This window comes from Oreochromis niloticus, linkage group LG14 (assembly GCF_001858045.2).
Source record: "Oreochromis niloticus isolate F11D_XX linkage group LG14, O_niloticus_UMD_NMBU, whole genome shotgun sequence".
NCBI classification, from domain to species: Eukaryota; Metazoa; Chordata; class Actinopteri; order Cichliformes; family Cichlidae; genus Oreochromis; species Oreochromis niloticus.
In genome coordinates, this window is record NC_031979.2 from 32,577,952 (window position 1) to 32,596,431 (window position 18,480).

At 38.6% G+C, this 18,480-nt stretch overlaps 1 protein-coding gene and 1 long non-coding RNA gene across 10 annotated transcripts in view; one reads left to right on the forward strand and one right to left on the reverse strand.

Moving 5' to 3' along the window:
• Positions 1–253: 253 nt before the first annotated feature.
• On the reverse strand, positions 254–14,417 carry LOC102078028 (uncharacterized). Its single transcript, XR_266572.4, has 5 exons — positions 14,270–14,417; positions 7,224–7,234; positions 4,234–4,318; positions 2,684–2,818; positions 254–948 (listed from the first exon to the last, which is right to left on the reverse strand). It is a non-coding gene; the product is annotated as an uncharacterized LOC102078028 (long non-coding RNA).
• Positions 14,418–15,315: 898 nt separating this feature from the next.
• nectin1b (nectin cell adhesion molecule 1b) overlaps positions 15,316–18,480 on the forward strand; it is a 151,141-nt gene continuing 147,976 nt past the window's right edge. For 4 of the 9 annotated variants that reach the window (XM_005455086.4, XM_005455083.4, XM_005455084.4 and 1 more), the window contains exon 1: positions 15,317–16,209. In XM_005455086.4, coding sequence (XP_005455143.1) covers positions 16,158–16,209 — 52 coding nt within the window. In that variant the 5' untranslated portion in view covers positions 15,317–16,157. Of the gene's footprint in view, positions 16,210–18,480 lie in introns of all 9 variants that reach the window. The other 5 variants (XM_025898067.1, XM_005455088.4, XM_005455082.4 and 2 more) reach the window with 4 other exon arrangements.

An 18,480-nucleotide genomic window follows, 5' to 3' on the forward strand; every position in this document is an offset into this window, starting at 1 on the left:
AGAGGCTTTGATTTCTCTCAGACCAGCATGCTAAGCATCATTTGGTTCAGTTCCTGAGCTGGAACATTACTGGAACAGTGATTATATTTTCTTAAACTTCTAAAAAAATAAAGTGAATTTTTGGCTCTTTCCCAAATCAGGTTTCGCAGTAGGCATTTTCTTTAAAGACTGCAGGTTGTGTTTGAGTGTTGCACTGCAGGATCAGAGTGTGGGTTGTAATGCATTCATTCAAAAGCCAAATGGAGGCTTGAACTCAACAAAACTGTAGGGCAAACAGCACTGATGTTATTCTATATATCCACCCAATTTTTTTAAGTAAATAGAAAAAAACAGAGCCTTTTTATTTTGTTTAATAAAGGTGACTTCCACCCCAAAGAGGTGAGACAAACAATCAGAAACACGTATTTTATAATTACACCCTGTGCCGATGGATTTATACAGTATTGTGCGAGTGCTGTTGTTAAGCTGTTATCTGAAGTTCCAGGCTCTCTAACTGTGCCTGTGAATGTAACATAACATTAATCACATACTAACAACCAGAAATTACTTTGAAACTCTTTGGTGTAAAACTTTAAATCCCGTACTTGTTAAAAGGTGCGCTCCAATCAACGAGAAGGGGGCTTAAATCATGGTAGATGAAGTGTTATTATGCTGCTGATTGACCCTTTATTATGCCCTCCATTCTTGCATCACTAAAAGTCCGATTACCCAATTGCATACACATAAGATTTATTTGCATTTTTATTTACAGCAAGCGCTGATGATGTTACTCTAGTGACCATGACATTGTCTCTCAGCAAATTTGCATAATAGCAAGTTAGGAGAACACCCCTGCAATAGTTTCAAGCCCCTATAATAGCCAGCATGTGAGATACTGAGGTGTCCTTGAGCAAGACACTGTAACTGCTCCAGGCATGCTGTTTTGTAGCTGGAGCCTCAGTCTGACCTCTGTAAAAAAAAAGAGAGAGAGATAGTTTCCTATTCAAGAATCTGTAGCCTCTCATGCATAAAGAAAATTCAAACTGTGACAGCTTTCCTATTATAATACATGAATAAAATACAAAATATACAGAGAAGTCTGCAACCAAGCTCAATTCATGGAAGGGAATCTTTCTCAAATATGAAAAGGTTTCTGTGAGAATGTGGAAATCGCTCCAGATTGTTGCAATGATTAATCTAAGTACTAATCAATGTCAGCTATAATTACATGTTGCAATGTGTGTTCGTGGTTTGATAAACTGTTTTCCTATCTCCCTCCACATCCATCACATTTTATTTTGTCTGTTGCTTGGGAGGACACAAAAAACTGGGCCGTTCCCTTCCAGAGGGAGAGGATGGTCTCCAGGGAGAATTTGCAACACACATGATTATCATCCAGCTGTTCAATTAACTATCAGCTTTCTCAGAAATGAATGAACAGGCTGCAAAAATAAAGAACACTGATGAAGTCAAGAGACAAATTGAAACAGTGGCCTCGTGCATCTGAAGGCGTGAAATATGAAAATGGACACATAAAATGCAAACTGTGGAGAAAAAAAAGAGGGATTTAGCTAATTTCCGACAAGAGCCTCACAAAATATGCATAATATCGATATCTTGCCTCTCTGACAAGTGATAAGGATAATGAGCTTTTCTTCTTCCTCTGCTGGATTCAAGGAAATCACATTCTCTATGTTACAGATGTAAGTCTCATTATCTGACCTGAGTTTCTTCACTTCAATTCCCACAGTCTTTGCTCACTAAGCGCATCAGGCTGATTAAAGAACTTTTCTAGGAGACTAAGCCTGTTTTATGCGTGGGTCCTGTGTTATCACACCACAAGCACAGCCCTGTGCTCTGGCGGCCAAATAGATAATATAGCCTACACATCCAAAAGCTGGCTTTAACTCAGACAGCAGCTCATCACCTTCTTCGATTCCTCAGGTTCCCTCTCCTTCAAATAGCATGGCACATAAGCACGCAGTGTGTACTCGTCAAAGCATTGCTGCAGTGAAATGTACAGCACTTTGCAAAGCTTTAACAAACATTCTTTATAAATCTTATGCTGCAATTTACTTTAATATTGTTATAAATTCTCATTAGAATTACTGATCAGTAAAAGATGCTATTTAATAATAATAATGCATTGGATTTATATAGCGCTTTTCAAGGCACCCAAAGCGCTTTACAATGACATTATTCATTCACGCACTGGTGGGGCAAGCTACGGTTGTAGCCACAGCTGCCCTGGGGCAGACTGACAGAGGCAAGGCTGCCATATCACGCCATCGGCCCCTCTGGCCAACACCAGTAGGCGGTAGGGTAAAGTGTCTTGCCCAAGGACACAATGACCAGGACAGAGAGGCCGGGGATCGAACCGGCGACCTTCCGGTTACAGGTGCCCTTCCCAACCCCCTGAGCCACGGTCGCCCCATATTTCAAGCTTCACTAGCAACTAAAGCTGTTAATTGAAATTAGTATAAAACATGAAAAAAACACCTCAATGCCCATTTAACTGTACATGTTGATCCTTAGACTGCTACATTAGCACTGATGTGTTTCAAATATATTCTCTCATATTTTCAAAAATAACTGCATTTTTCTATCTTGCAATTATGTTTGTTTTATTTGTTGTTTTCCAAGCTATCAGCATTTATTATTTCCTGTTGGTTTCATATAATGGCAGTTTTTACGTTACTCATACCTGTTTTAGTCTCTTTGTGGTTTTAAAGGTCACGAAGCAGATTTTGTTTCCAAATGTAAGCCATCCTGTCTCCAGCAGTGAAATGATGTTTGAGATCTTGTTTGATCAAGTCAGTGCAATGGCTTCTTCCTTTTTCTATGGGGACAGTAAAAATATTGTCAGGTCGGCTTATCATCAAAAAGAACCTCAGACCATCAGTGTGTAGCAGGCTTGTGGGACCCCTGTAGCTATTTCAGCTTTCTGTTTGCTATGACAACCATATTCATCAAGCAATCAAACGCTTTTTCTAGTTTAAATGGTTGTTATTGCTCTATTATGAGAGGAAAATGGTTCAGTTAAAAGGTTTCCACTGGATGGCATAGAAAAAAAAGAAGTTCCTTGTTCAAGATCTCTTTCATCCTTTATAAATCTCCCACTTTACTGCAGCCAAAGCATCTATCACATTCCCTCCGCCCTGTTTGAAAGGTGGCATCAAGCACTATTCCAGCATCTTTTTGGTGTTCTGTGACTTACAAATGTTCTTAGATTTTTATCCAAACACTTCAAAAATATCCTATTTGCCTGTCACTTTCTTTGGATCATCCTCTGTCCACTGTCTGTTCTTCTGCTTATCTTATTGTTTTTTCCTTTATTGGTCAGTTTGACATAGGTCTAGCATCATGGAGCGATGTCTTCATTGCTGACATGGATGCTGGTGTTTTACATGTACCATGTAATGAAGCTATTATTTACGGATGACTGTTGTCTGTTTCTCAAACTAGAGTCTCTCCCACTTTACTTTTTATTATCGTTAGAGGTAGATGGTGTCTACTCTTCCCCTTACACATCTGTTTAAAATCTTTAGTAGAATTCTACATGGGCTTTACTTTTTCCAAATAAAAGACCCTGCCATTTTTGAGAAGATCTATAATTGTACCCACATAGACTGTTGCTGCAGACACACAAGTAGCTAAATTTACTGCTTCATTAATCAGCACAGTGGTTTTATTTTACTTACAGGACTTTGCTTTACGTTAGGTTGCATGCAGCATTTTTCACTTACACAATTACTATTGCCTCGTATACACTATAAACATTTACGCAATGTATATGCAATGCATTACCTCATACTTTGCTTTAAGCCCTGAATTGAAATGCACTGAAATTACATTTACAAATATTTTCTTTTATTTCTCTCTTTTTGTTTCTCAAATTATTTCAAATCAATTCCAATATTTCTCATTTTACAAGGATGATAAAATAGTGTTATTTTTTAGATTTCATGCAAGCATTAGGACAAAATGTTCATCTTCCATCAGGGAACACAGTTTTCTGTGTTTACAGAAAAACGGTCCAATTTCCCTTTATTATGCCAGTACCAGCCATTAAATGCACATTTCTGTTCAACAAGTTGGGAACACAGCATGATGCATTGCGAATTATTCAATCAATTATCACAGACAGGATGCCTGTGTTTATCATACAGGGCCTAAAACATTGTTTTTACTGAGGAGTAGAGTCTGTTTTAAAAAGGTACCTTCTCTTACAGGAAAGAGGTTTTAGCCACTCACCTCTGCATCAAGATAATCAGCAGACCTATTATCGCGTGTGTGGTTAGCAAGTCGCCAGTGATGGGCAGCTCAGTGGGACAGGTTGCTGTTGGGCAAAGCAGAAGGAGGACTTGCTAATGTAGAAACAAGTTAACGGGGAAATCTATTTATTGTCCTCATAAACGTGGCTGTTGTGAAACTATGGGTCATGCCACTTTCAACTTTTTACAGAGAGTCAAGAGAAAAAAGAGTGCTTGTGGGAAAAAAACAACTGTAAATTGGAATAAGTGGAGTGAGCCTAGTACCCAGAGGAAAATTTTGCTGCTCACAATGGCATTTTCTTTGTCCCATCAGAAATAAATGATGTTCTTATTAGGAGATTACTGGATTCTACCGTTTCTCTGAACACCCTCCTCACCCCTTTAGGAGAAATAAGGAGCCATAGAATAAATCAATATAAGACAAATTATCCTGTCCACTTTGAGAAAAGCAAGAAAAACTCGAGAAAAGCAGGAGATAAAATACTAGGAGCTGAGACTTGAATTTGATCACTGAGACAAATTTCTGATTATGTGCAAGCTCATTTATAAGCCAAACAAAATTTCTTTTGGATCTTGCTGTTATCTCAAGAGCTGATTATTTCAGACAAATCAAGATCGATGCAGTGAGAAAAAAGGGGCATTTTAAATAGAGCCTGCAAATTGTTTGCTGCTGATCCTCATACCGTTTATTTTTTTTCTCTGCATTATACTCTTTTCTCCATTTTGGGCTTTTAAAACAAGTATTCATATCAGTGCATGTAAGACAACACATGTCTATGATAGGCTATTACCAGGCCATAATATCAGGCTGATGTGAAAACTGTCGCATTTTACGCTCCTGATGTTTCCAGCCTGAGGGACACTCACTTCTCCTATGTCAAACACATGCCTGAAGAGAGATGCAGTGTAGCATCAGTCAGTGAAAACATCACCATTCTACTTGTTCTGCTGCAGTCCTGTGTTGATCATAGAAATTGAGTTTCTTGCGGCAAATGGCAAAATAAAAAAAACAACAACTACAGAATACGTTTTAAAGCCTTTGTGTGATAACTCAGTTTCGTCAGCTGGCCCTCAGTTCCTATTCTGTTCCAAAAGTGGCCCTTGAACTGAACTACTTGACTATCACAGCTACAGGATGTTATCGGGTCAAAATCCATCCGTTTCTACAGTATTTTCCCCTAGATTTTAGTTAAATCAGCAAAATCCAAATGCAAAGGAAAACAGGCTATAATCAATTTCCACATCCTGAAGTGTTATCAGCTACAGCAGATCCAATTTTTTTTTATTTCAGTTATCTTTGTATTCTCAAATGTTGCTACGTTGACTGAAAAAAAACAAACAGTTTTTTTACACAACAACTTTATAAGACAGGTTGTTACCAGGAGGTGAATGCTGATAACCCCCTGGCATGCTCAGAGGGTATTATTCAAACTCATGCAGGCAAAAGGCAGCAGAGATAGGCTCCTGAACTGTTGGGGTTTCAAACAGGAATATGAGACCAACATGACAGGATGATGTTTTTGTGATTGGGGGAGGTGGATTTATTAATCTGGGGCTGTTGACTGGGGTTTATTTTCTGTTAGATGACTTATATTCCTGCAGCATGCTTGATCTCTTTGAATCAGATTGCACCTTATCAGGAGAAACAGACTGTGCAGAGTTATCTTAAGATACTGCAGGAGGCTGAGCTCTCCATCCACGTGTTGTTCGATAGGCACATTAGCCACATCATTATTGCAGGCCCAGTGACATTACAGCTACTTTGAGGTAACTCCCTATTGCGGGGCTTGCTAAATATCTAATTGAAAACCAGATGTTTCTCTCACATAAGCATTAAACGGGATTGATCTTGAGCTGATTCCTTGCCCCCTCTGTGATAATATGAAAATAAACAAGATGCACTTTAGTACTTGAGGTATAAACAGCCTTCTTCCCCCTTCTCTTAAATAAAATGTGCTTTTCCTGATCTTATATGAAATAAATAGATAAATGTGTTACATTTGGTAGTTTTTATTACATTTTATAAATTATAATTATATAAGTTCCATGACTTTCTGATGGTTCAGCTGTAATAAAATATATTATTTAACTCCTGTTGCCTGCAGCTAGAATTTATTCAGACAGACAGAGTAATTTTGTCCTGTGTGCACCTCCAGAATAGCCCCAATGATGAGCCCTGTGTCACTGCCCACCCATTTGCTGATAGCCTACTGGTCACTCACAGACTCTCTCATTTTCTCAGAGCAGGCCTTTGAAGCACAAGACTGAAATTAAAGATCTCCAGATATAATACTTTCCTTGCAGCACTTTACTCTTTTTTTCTCCATCTTACTTAGCACTTCAACTCCACACACTCTGCACAGTAGCATTTACAAGTATAAGTTGCAATATTTTTACATTTTTCAAAGAGCAAAATAGCACTTCACCTGTTGTATTACAAACATGTTTTAATACAGAAGTGAGTGTTTGTGTTTGGAATAAGCACTGTGTATGTTGGCATAATGAATATCTGCTAAAATGTTTTATGCAGCACATGCTAATTTTTACAAGTATGTTGGGGTTTTTTTTTAATTTAAAAGTTTTGGCTAGATGAGCACAAACGAACTTTTTGCTCTCCTTGTTATATGTTGACTTTCCAACCCCTCACACGAGATAATAATCCCACTGAAATGGCAAAATAAAATATATCTCCTGCATGCAGAGCATTTCCTGAAAGCTAAACATAAGAGCTATTGATTGAATTTCGGTGCACATCTGATGGCTTTTGTAATTGTTAATATTGATGCCGGTGCAGAAAATTACATTGAAATCTGCAAGAACACAAGGAGTGAAATTAGTTTCTGTCTGCTGCCATGCTGTTAAAAGCATTAAAGAGTATTTATAGAGTGCAGAGATTGTCTATCTTCCTTATTATGTGTATGAATTACAAGATGACAGCCTCTAAAAAGTCAGATCATGCCTTTACCTTACCTTCGCCCAACCTGATGATGTTATTATTGTAAAACGAGACAAACAAAAGAGAGAGATTAGACTGTGGCTTGATGCCATGCAGATATACGAGGAGATGCACATTAACTTAGGACTCTTCTTCTAACTTTTATTATAACCTTTAGACTTCGGACATTTTTGAATTGGACTTGAGGTGGATAGTCTAGCTTTGCTCTATCTTAAATTGATACGCTATTTATCACTTATCATTAGAGTTTCATCTTAATTTGAATCTTTTAAGCTTTATTTGCTGTGCCTATGATTGTATTGTAGTGGATTTTGTGCATCCTGTGTTTTTGTATTCTGTAACACTGGATTTAAAAAGCATTGTTATTAATGTAAAGTATCTGATTATTGAAATTCTATTCTCTCATTCCATTCATCCACTTCTCACCTCTTGGAATCATGTTTAAAGGCACTAGGCAAGTGGCATTTTTCCAAAAAGCAGTCTCAATGTTTTGGACCAAAACTAACCAAAACTGAAATCTTTTCCAAAATGTAACCAAGCAGTTTTTAGTGTTTAAACCTAACAAAGCAGCAAGTGAAAGTAGAACAAAGATGAAAAAAAAGCTCCCAAATGGACACAAACTGTGACTTCCTTGATCTACTCCACTGGCACCCCTCCAACCTACTCGTGTGGATTTGTGGATTTTATCACGCTTTAAAAAAGGACCATTATCTCTCAATGTCTAATATTACTGTAGCTAATGGATCGAAGCACTCAAGCCAAAAGACACTTTATGAGCAACTGACAGAATGGCATTATTAGATGCCCTGGTATGAAAATGCATTGCTTAAAATCCCATATCTGTACGACAAACACCAAAAACCTTGATACTGTTTGAAATGCAGAAACGACCATATAGAAAAATGAAAATAATAATCATATAAAATGCACATATAATTTTGTAGTTTTACATATAGAAACCTTGCTCACAGCGAGTTCGTCTATCGTAACATATGCACAAGGTGAACGCATAGTGATAACGCATTTGCGGTTTTAAAGCTATAATATGTTGATTTTACATTAAGGGATGCTTTTGTGTTGAAGATAGATCATTTATAATTCAAGTAAAGTTCTATCACTTTTGCTCAAGAGTATGCTGCAAGGACAGCTTGAGGCTACATTTCTACGGCGTGGTGTTAAAGTTCTGAAAAACAACAAAAAAGAGTAGAACATTCATTGTACACCATTCTTACCTCTGTGGTATCTGTTTCATGATCTGATTCATGGTGACTGGCTTAAAAGATCATTTTCATACACTTCATATATTTTGAAGTGCCAGTTTATTTAAGCTGGTATTTTTTTTACATTAGTGGAAAACCAAAAGTAGTCTTTTGTGTCATTTCTCCCTGATAAATTTATGCTAATAAGCTCCTGGTAAATAAATCATGAAATATAAATAGAAGTTAATAGGCACCGACAGAAAGCATATGTCTCTCTGCAAACACTTTTAATGATGTATTCCTTTGAAATAAAATGAAATCACCCGCCTCAGGCAATAGTCGGGAATATCCTGAGCTCGATGCAGTCAGCATTCAAAATGTCCTATCTAGGTTTGTGTACATTTACTCTGCTTTAATTTACATAGTCCAGTGAAAACAATATTTCTTATAAATCCAGTTCTTTCTCTCTCATTGCCCAATTTTGTCTGTTTTTTTATAGGTTTATTAAGTCTGTGCCCAAGTACGTGTATGTGGACACTTTCAGTGAAAAACACATGAACGGTATCCTGTCACAGATATAACAGCAAAGCAAACTAGCTAATATTTGTTATTTAAGAAATGTGCTTTGGAGGTCCAATGCTCTGGAAACATTCACTCAACAAGGGGCCTAGTATAATGATCCCAGTATAGGTGGCACAGCAGATGATAGACAATATAATTACATAAACAAGTAATTTAGTTAACTTAACGCTGATTCATCAAGCATCTCGACTGGAGGATTGAGACTGTGATAGTTGCATGGTGACAGAGCAGCTGTGTCACCTTCAGGTGTCCTCCTCAGAGTCTGACAGAAAGAGATTCTCTTTCCATTATCACTTTGTAAAATTGCTGATGTAGCCTGTACTTTGACAACATTGTGAAAGTTTTTCACATCACTTTTTGACTTTGATTCCTTTGCTCTCTAGATAATGGGTCTAGAAGAGTAGTTTGTGGGTGTAACTGGTTCTAAATTGTGTTTAAATATTTCGGTGGTATACTGCGTCTAATGGAGACCATTTTCTACACGGAATTTTAAAGCACAACACGGGCTGTTTTTTCTTTCCCAACACAGCAAATCCTCGTTGTATAGGAGCAAGAAGGATGTCAATTATATTAGGTCTTTTTATCAGACAGGACAGGCCTGGAGCATTTTCTGCAAATTTGTAAAGCACATGTGCTAAACCGCGGCTTTAAATGCTGCCACAAAGGCTGGATTCAATTCGTTCTCCACTCAGCAATCAATTCAGGGAAGTGGATATTCTTCAAAATTCAAAAAATTGAAAAGCTTTTGGCATGAAAAGGTTGTCATACAGAACCAGGGGATATCAAAATGAATGCTCGACCATTAGCAAATGAGGCAGTTTCTATTTACAATTTGAAATGATTGGATTGAAAGCAAATCATCCCTGTCTGGCGCACATGGACATCACTGACAGTAACCTGCCTTCCACAGCTTTAGATGAAACAGTTATGCTAAACCTCGCCTATTTTTAGCACTGATGAGTGAAATAAATGTGGCTTATTGCCATCAGGAAGGTGCCGTGATTATGGAACCACAAGTGATTTAGGGACGCTTGATAGCACCCTTAGTATGATAATTTAGTTTTCATGTCGGGGGAAGTCAGGTCGCTTGTGTATAAGTGCAGAAACAGTCACATTCTAACAAGGCAGACAGTCAAAGTGGAAACATCCTATCTAAGCTATAGGAGGCTGAAGTGGCTTGAAAATGAGTGTGCTGATAGATAGTTAAAACCATGTAACTTAGCAAGTGCTGCCATGCATGTGATCCATCTCATTATCCTCAGAGCAGAGATTTTATCCTGCTGCCACTGCAAAAGCGCCTTCATGCTGAGACGTAGCTGTTGGATCCACATTCCCAAAGATAATGCAATCCACAACACTTCTACATAGTTTCATCTAGTGCTCAGAGACAGAAAAGTCAGCCGTGAAAGGATTAGTATAGCTTTTAGTATTAGAATATATAGACAATAAGAAATGTTAAAGGACAAATGTGTACCGGATTCTGGTTGTTTTAAGTTAGAATCGTTTAATATATATATATAAATATTGTTTTAGATTAAGTAATATGTAGGATATTAGTATTAAAAATCAAGTGTTTGCTTCGGAAACCCAATTGAAAGTATAATTTCCACTCTACTTTGTGTCTGTGACAGGATACATTGTTTTGCCATTTACCATTTGCCAGCTATTCACTCATCTTAGGTGAGCGAGAGGATATGAATTTGCCTTCTTTGTTCGAGATTGATTTCTTCTTTAAGCTGGAAACGCTGGCATTTTCCTAAATGTTCCCTGAAGGAAAGAATAATCCAAAGTCTATATTTTCTGTGGACACATTGGCAAATTCACGTGCACAATTACATCAGCCTTTCTTGTCTAGTAAATGGAAGACATCGTGATTCATAAATAAAAGGCTGAATACCTGCTCGGCACACACAATATGAAATGCTGTAGGCTGGTTGTTTTCTTTGGATAGTCTTTTTGTGTTTGTTTGTTTTTTGTTAAAGCTTGCAACATCTACAACCTCGTGGAAGAATACTGAGTTTAGCTTGACAAAGAAAACCCACCTTATTTTTCATAGGAATGAAAACTTTGGTTGGCATTAGGAGCTATAGCTTCTATTCCTCTGAAAAATTTTGTAATGCCCCCTTTTCTCTCTATTGGGATCTTATTTTGTCGCGTTTTCTTTGACCTCCATAAAACATATTAGTAAATATCTCAGCTTTAACTTCATATTTCATATTGGAAAACTTGTTTGATATTCTCTGGGCTTCTCAGCTGAGAAGTAAAGTCTCCAAGGCTTTTTTTCCCAGTGATTTGGATTACATGCTTGTCATACCAGAGAATGCTTTTTCTCCCCCCACTGGTTTATATTTGAAGAACTAGATGAAGCATTGTCAATAAAAACATTATAAGATTGACCCACCTTTTCTAAAACAGATAAGACCTTTCTGTTCACTGTAAAGGAGATAAGCTGCCTCATATGTCCATTGCTAGCTTTTCTCCTCTTATGTTTTTTTCCTCATGCTGTGTTCGTGTGTGGCATTTTTAGAGTACATGTATATAAACTTTCTATTATGGTCATGTATGAATTATATTTTAAGTGAGTTCAACTAGTGAGTGGTTTTTTTTCTATTTGTGCCACAGATTTCTGGAAGTTGCCTTTTGTTCCTTATACACATACATACAAATGATTTATAATCACTATGACCTGTCTATCAACATACCCTCCTGGACATCTCTGCTTAGAGAATGTCGATTTGAAGTCATTATCCCCTCAAGTATTTTATCATGCAATGCATCAATAATCTTCCTTTTTATATAATTGAACAGTATTAAATCTTGAAGGAAATCAGTTAACGGATGCCTAGCAGGTGTGTTTTTTATTTCCAGATGTTAGTACGCTGTATTCAGCCTGAATACCTGCCTGTGTGGCTGCATGCGGATCCTACTTTACAATATAATGTAAGTTTTCCACATGTTAAAGCAGCACTGTAGATTTGCCTTTGTTCAGACTGCTTCTAGGCAAAAATGTCTCCATCAGATGTTTTTTTCAGGCCAGGCAAACTAACAGCTTTGGATCAAAAGACTTGTCTGCTCTCCAGGGAAGCAGACTTGGGTCGGACCCAATGCAGATTTCATGCTATTACGGACTGCAGAAAACCTGGATTCTGTTTTGCTCATCAGCACATTGCCAATGTGCTGCCATATTTTTTTGTGCTCACAATTGGAAGTTTGTGACAGCCTACATTAGGTCACGAATACATCACATGTCTTGCTGTATAAATCAGTGTTTGCATCACTTCCTGAGGCGACCACAGTATTTGGGATTGAAGCATTAAATAAATGCGACACACCCTGTGCATAGTGTACTGATCTGTGGCACAATATAAGTGAATGATTTGTTTTTCAATGGTTTTAAATTTGAAATTGGGGCAAATTGAGTATCATTGGGTGGTTATGAGTTGAATGAATATTTTTACCTCAAATTTTGATCCATAACATTATGAATACGAATTTTGGGGTCTTTAAGTCATTTCTAAAAAATTTGAAATAAAGGTAAACGCTGAAAAAGGATCACAAAGATACTGAGAAAAACACATAAAAGAAACAAAACCTTAGGGACGCACCAATACTGAACACTGGTATTGCCTGCTCTGACATATTGGCAACTAAGATTGAACTGACCAACATCTATGGTTGAAAACTACCACTATCAGCATCTTCTAGTGGCCACACTGGCTGTTGGTATCAGCCCAAAATTCACAAAATGCGCACTCCTATAAAGGACAAAATACCTACATTGTTTACATGCAAGTTTTAAAACCCATTGTCCATTTATATACTGTTGTGAAAGTTAAATCTGAAAATTTAATTGGAAAGTCCAGCTGAAATAATCACTGCCTCTCAATACATGTCCAATTTTAAAATTCTGTAATAGTGTCAATTATTTTGTCTCTGTAGTCAAAAATCACTATTTATTTGACACTGGTGCTATGACTGGAGAAACTTTTTCCTTGTTACCTTTGTTGGACCTACTCAGTACTTTAGCCATTGCTACTTTTTCTGATTCATCTCCATACATAAATTATTATGCAGGGCAGTTCCTAAGTCTCGACAGCAGCTCAAACCTCGCCTTGAGCTCTGACACAAGCAGTAGTTCAGAATAAGCGTATCAAATTTCATCAGCTTGCCTGTAAATCAATCACCTCAGCCGCTCGATGAAGGGGGCATCGGAGTTAATGCACCAAAGGCAAGGGGCAAATCCAGAGGTTTTTTTGTTGCTTTTTTTAAACTGTTATCTCTTGTAGGAAGTTTGGCCAAGCGTGGAAGCTTTCTGACAGCTGAGTTTCGACTGACACAGCTACAAACACTCAAGCTGGCAAGTTTAGCCACCTGCAGTAATGAAATGCCTTGCTCAAGGGCAAAGTTAAGGTAGTTGGCCTTGAAGGGAAGGATTTTATGTTCCCTTCCTGCGATCCAGATTTTCCAGGTCTATCAGATTTAGACTAATTCCTACAGTATACCTCCAGGCTTCTGCTGCTGCTCTGACCTTTCAAGGTATATGAAGTTAAATGATTATCTTCCCAATGGTAAAATGTAATGTTAAATTGACATTGTTAATTCATATTGCATGTTTTATTCATAACCCTGGAAAATACTCCTGCTATCTCGTGTGATACCCATGAATTTCCACCTTCAGTATGTGCCTCATCAATAGGCAGCGAAACATTTTAGCTGCAAACTACACAGTACATTCTGATGGCATGATTACATTTTGTAAAAACCATTACCACAGGAAATGTGTGCAGAATTTTTAGCAGCAAGTCTTTTGTTTTTCTTTCTATTTGACGAAACAGAATGTCAAGTTTTTAGTTTATCTGCATGCTCCCTGTGGAAATGCCCTGTCTTACTCTTATTACATTTAACAGAACTGTAGGCATGTATATAAACTGCACACTATACACCTAGAGAGAATAGTTTTTGTTGTTTGTAGTTTTCTGTTTTATACAGAATGAATTATATCGCCACCACTCTGACCCTAATAAGCAGTTGGCTCGGTATTCTTTTGTCATGCCAGACAATTTCTCTTGCTGTTCTGCAGATAATTCTGTGGAGCTGATCTTAGATCATGATCAATGACAGGATTTGGACCACATGCAAACCAGCACCCTTCAAACAACACAGTCAAATCTACAATTCTAATCATGTTACTCCTGATCTGTTGTAATTATCTAAAGACCTTCTGTCCACAAGAGGGAAGTGTTATCACATTCATCCCCAAAATCATTTACAGCCAGTACCTTCCTCTTCGGTTGCTCCCGAGAGTAGGATGAGAAAGTATGGAACACGGAAGGGAAAAGGTTTACTGAGTGTGGTTAGTCAGCTCTCACAGTTGCTTCATGATATAAACTAGCGCTCTACCCCCACCCCACCAGACACACACAGAGTCATGGTGAGTCATTTTTTGCAGTAAGATCAGATTCCTCCAGTGTCACTTCCTCTGTTTTTAATTTAGGAGCCATTACCTCACTAGCAGTGTATGCATGGATAACTTTGGATCATAATTCAGCTTTCACTGTCCCAGCTTATTTTTTAAAATTGTGGCTCACTTGAGGTCTGGGGTTTCTGTAGGCGTCACTGAGGAGATTCATGGGTATTCCCTGCTTGTAAAAATAATATACGTTCTCAATTATTTAATTAATTTGAAGTTGAAAGTGTAATAATTGACGGGTAAGTCTTATTGGGCTTTGCCTTATGAGATGAGCCTCAAAATATGTGCTTCACCTTTGGCCACTGGAAATAAATCAAATTTGATTTTGATACTGGATTATTTCAGTCTGCTAGACCACGCAAAACAGACGATAACAAAGACAGAAATAGGATTCATTTGGGTGTTAATTTCACTGGCTGAATTCTCTGGCTCCCTCAATACTATGAGCTAAGAAATAGTTTTAATATTTAGGCCATGTATTCACTGAAAGTTTTTATTTTGATTCTCATTTCTGTCAATAGTTTCAGTGGCTCCGTGGGCCCTAAGGGGTTTCCAATATATGAGTAGCGCGTGCACTGGATTATTCCACTTTTGTATAGTTATACGGGTTGTGCCATTGTCTTCCCACATCCCCACTCAGTCTTTTCGACAGATCTATCCTCCAGCAGTTGTATTTTTTTTACCCCTCTGCGAACATTTTTAACGCCTGCTCCAATCGTGCCATATATGAGACCACATGGCATGCAAAAAAAAGTTGAGAGCACCCCCGAGTAGGGGCTACCAGCCTGCTGCAGTTTTCCAGGCGATGCTTTTTGCAGGACAATCCAAGCTCCTCCCTTGCACAACGTCATCCGATCCTGATCTCTCTCCCAAAGCGTCAGCGATAGTCAGCAACATACTGTGGTGGCAGATCAGCGGGGCGGTACGCGCAGCAGGATAAAGCCACACTATATTTCATCCAAAAAAGAACCAGAAAAGGGGGCGCATCCCACCATTTCTGGAGTTGCAATAACTTCGCCGGCCTGGTGTGCTGATTTCTGAAAGCTGGCCGTGGCTGCACACCGGGAGAACCGGGACATACGGAACTAAAACAGGGACCAGTCCCACTAATCTGCAAGGTGTTGTGCTAGTTTTGCAAAGGAAGTGGAAAGAGAAACAACATTGCCTCGGAGGAACTCTTAAGTGTTGGAAACTTCCCAGTAGAGCATCGATCGAGGACCTCCCGCCCACTTTACCTCAGTTCCACAATACTGGAGGGGGGGAGAGAGAGAGTTCAGCAGGCGCTGCGGTGGATGGAGCAACAAAGGCTATATGGTTAAACTGGAAGAGCTTCTTTGATAAGAACCCAGCGCTCCTTTCTGTTCTTGCCTGCTATTTTGTAAAACACTTCTTCGCCTAAACAGCAAATCTACAGCTGCTTGGATCTCGCTTTGGGGACCCAGCCAGGTTCTCCTTAGTGCAAACTCTCTCTGGCAGACAGGGAATCGCCGCAGACGAGAAATTGATGCTTTGGCACGGAGAAGCGCACCACCAATCCTCTAGTTTTGCGAAAGTCTCCTACTGCTGTGTAAGGGAGGTAGACTAGTTTGGACCGAAGTGGGATTTCCAGAAGTTGCATGCGGGGTCTGTGTTGGGTCGAGTGAGCACTATCCATCTACTCTCAGGTTATCAGACCAGATCCGGATAGTTGAGGTGCCATGGCCGTGTATGTGGGGATATGGGCGCTCCTGTTGGCGCTGAACATTCAAGGTAAGCCGTAGAAATAGACTTCAGCAGTGAATCGTCTGCCTTATTTTATCATTAGCTCCCTGCTTTCTGTGTGTGTGTGATAGAGAGAGATGCATGATGTTCCCGCAATGACAGACTTGATTAGACAAATGCACGAATGTGTGGATTGATAAGACTGCATGGATTATGTTTTGCAACAAAATGTGCGACATGAGTGAGGGAAAAAATGGAAAGTGGTGTCTGCCTTTGAATCCAAAACGGCTGCAGAATACTTATTTAGTTGCCAAAAAATGAACTTACTCCGGCAGCAGGCAGATGGCGATAAATGCGAGCCATGTAGGCCAGCAGCCCTTTAAGTTTTTCCAATATTTCATTGTAATGGCAACTCAGAGACACAGAGTGCACTGGAATGATAATTGAAACATATTATCCTCTGCGCCTGCCTGTTAGTTGATTTATTAAAATAGTAAATAATTAGTACTTACAATAATTAAATATAATTAGGATAGATTTTAATTCCCACATTTTAATCTCCGAATGACACATTGGGCTCTTTGTTTTGTAGTTTCCTTGTCGAATAATCATATTTTCAGAAGAATGACTCATGGTGACGTTTAACTCTCTGCCACACTGAAACCAATTCTTCTGGGAGTTTGTGTTTAGGAGTGGGTGGTGGTGCTGAGCGAATTAATAAGCGAATAAGTGGAGCAATACTCTGACATTGATCACCCTGGCATTAAAGCTTCCCCAAAGTGGGCCTGATCATTAAGCAAATACCTAATAACTGTATTTGACTCATTTTTAGGGTGTGTCATTATTAACAACCTTTTAGTTGGAACACATATTTGTGCATGTATGTTCATGTTTTTGGTTAGTTATGCAGAGAGGGCTTTAAGGCCTAGCTGAAGGTTTACCAAACTTTTTACATCCTAGACTGATAAACTCTGTAAGGCGCCCCCAATTTAAGTAAACAATGGAAGAAGGTCAAGTGTGGTCTAAAAAGGTCACACCAGAGTTTCGATGGGCACTAATACCCTCATTTTTTTTTTTTGACAGACTTCAGGTTGTACGTGTTTACTCGATGTAATATGTTGGAGCTCTTACTTTGGTGATCCCCTTTGAGCCTAATAGCTCTTAATAAGTCTTTACTAGAGAAATATTCTGGCACATCCTGTTTTCTTCAACTCCTTTGAGCTTGAGAACAACCAAGATGTTGACCTTGTTCACAGTGAGGCTCCGTGTGGCTCCATGCATTTAAGACTGATTGAATACTTTGATCAAAAGCCCTGTCTGATTTATATTGAGATGATCCCTTTGCTTGTGGAGAAGATCAGGATTAACTGGTTCCCTTGGGATTCACGGTAGAAATCTTTTGAAGCTGTTCAATGGAGGGAGTGGAAAAATGTCTCGAAAAGTGCACCTAAAGTGTCCTGGAAATGTCTTATTTGAGCAAAGCAAGAAAGGTTTTCTAAGCATAATTAGAAATATATGAAAATGCTTTGCTCTTATCTCTTTTTTATTGCTGTAATTTATTTAAAACCAAAGTGAATACATTATTAATGTGTTTCGACATCTTCATGAAGAGAACAGCTTTGAAAGTTCATGTTTCAGCATCTGTTTGGACCCATTTCTTTTGACATGCAAAAACAAAGATTTTCTCTGTCACCCTGAGGTTAAAGGGCGTTGCCATAAATGCCCACTAGCTTTGATGGTCTAATTGATATACAACATGTTCCAGACTCTTTCCTCATTACTAAAGCACAAACAAGTGGGAAAGGCCCTAACAAATGCAAGTCACAGCAACCCCTGTTGCAGTTCTCCACGAGGGAAAACCATTTGTGCTTGGTAATAACCATTTGTGGAAAACCCAGCAGTGCCAAATTCATAAACACAGAAATATTCTGAGACGCTCGCCAAATAGATGATCAAATAAAAGGAACATTGAGAATAATGGATCTGCGAATAATAACAGCAGCTCTGTTCCTGTGTTCGTATATTAGCACTCAGTCTCTCCTGTATTCCGGACTGATATTTAATTGAGTGTGAATGCAGTTAGCAACCAGGTGGTTGTTTATGGCTTGGCTCCATTCTTTTGGCCCCGGTGCAGTAGGAACCCATATAGATATCACTCTGAGTGGTGGGATAAGGGGATTTCCGAGCTCTAATTCCTCATCTTAGTTGGATTTAACGTTTGGGAAATGAACTATGAATGGTGGACGAGCGTCAACTTTGAATGTGCTATTATTCAGGATTGGAAATTATGTGGCTGTGAATTATAATCTTTGTAATAAC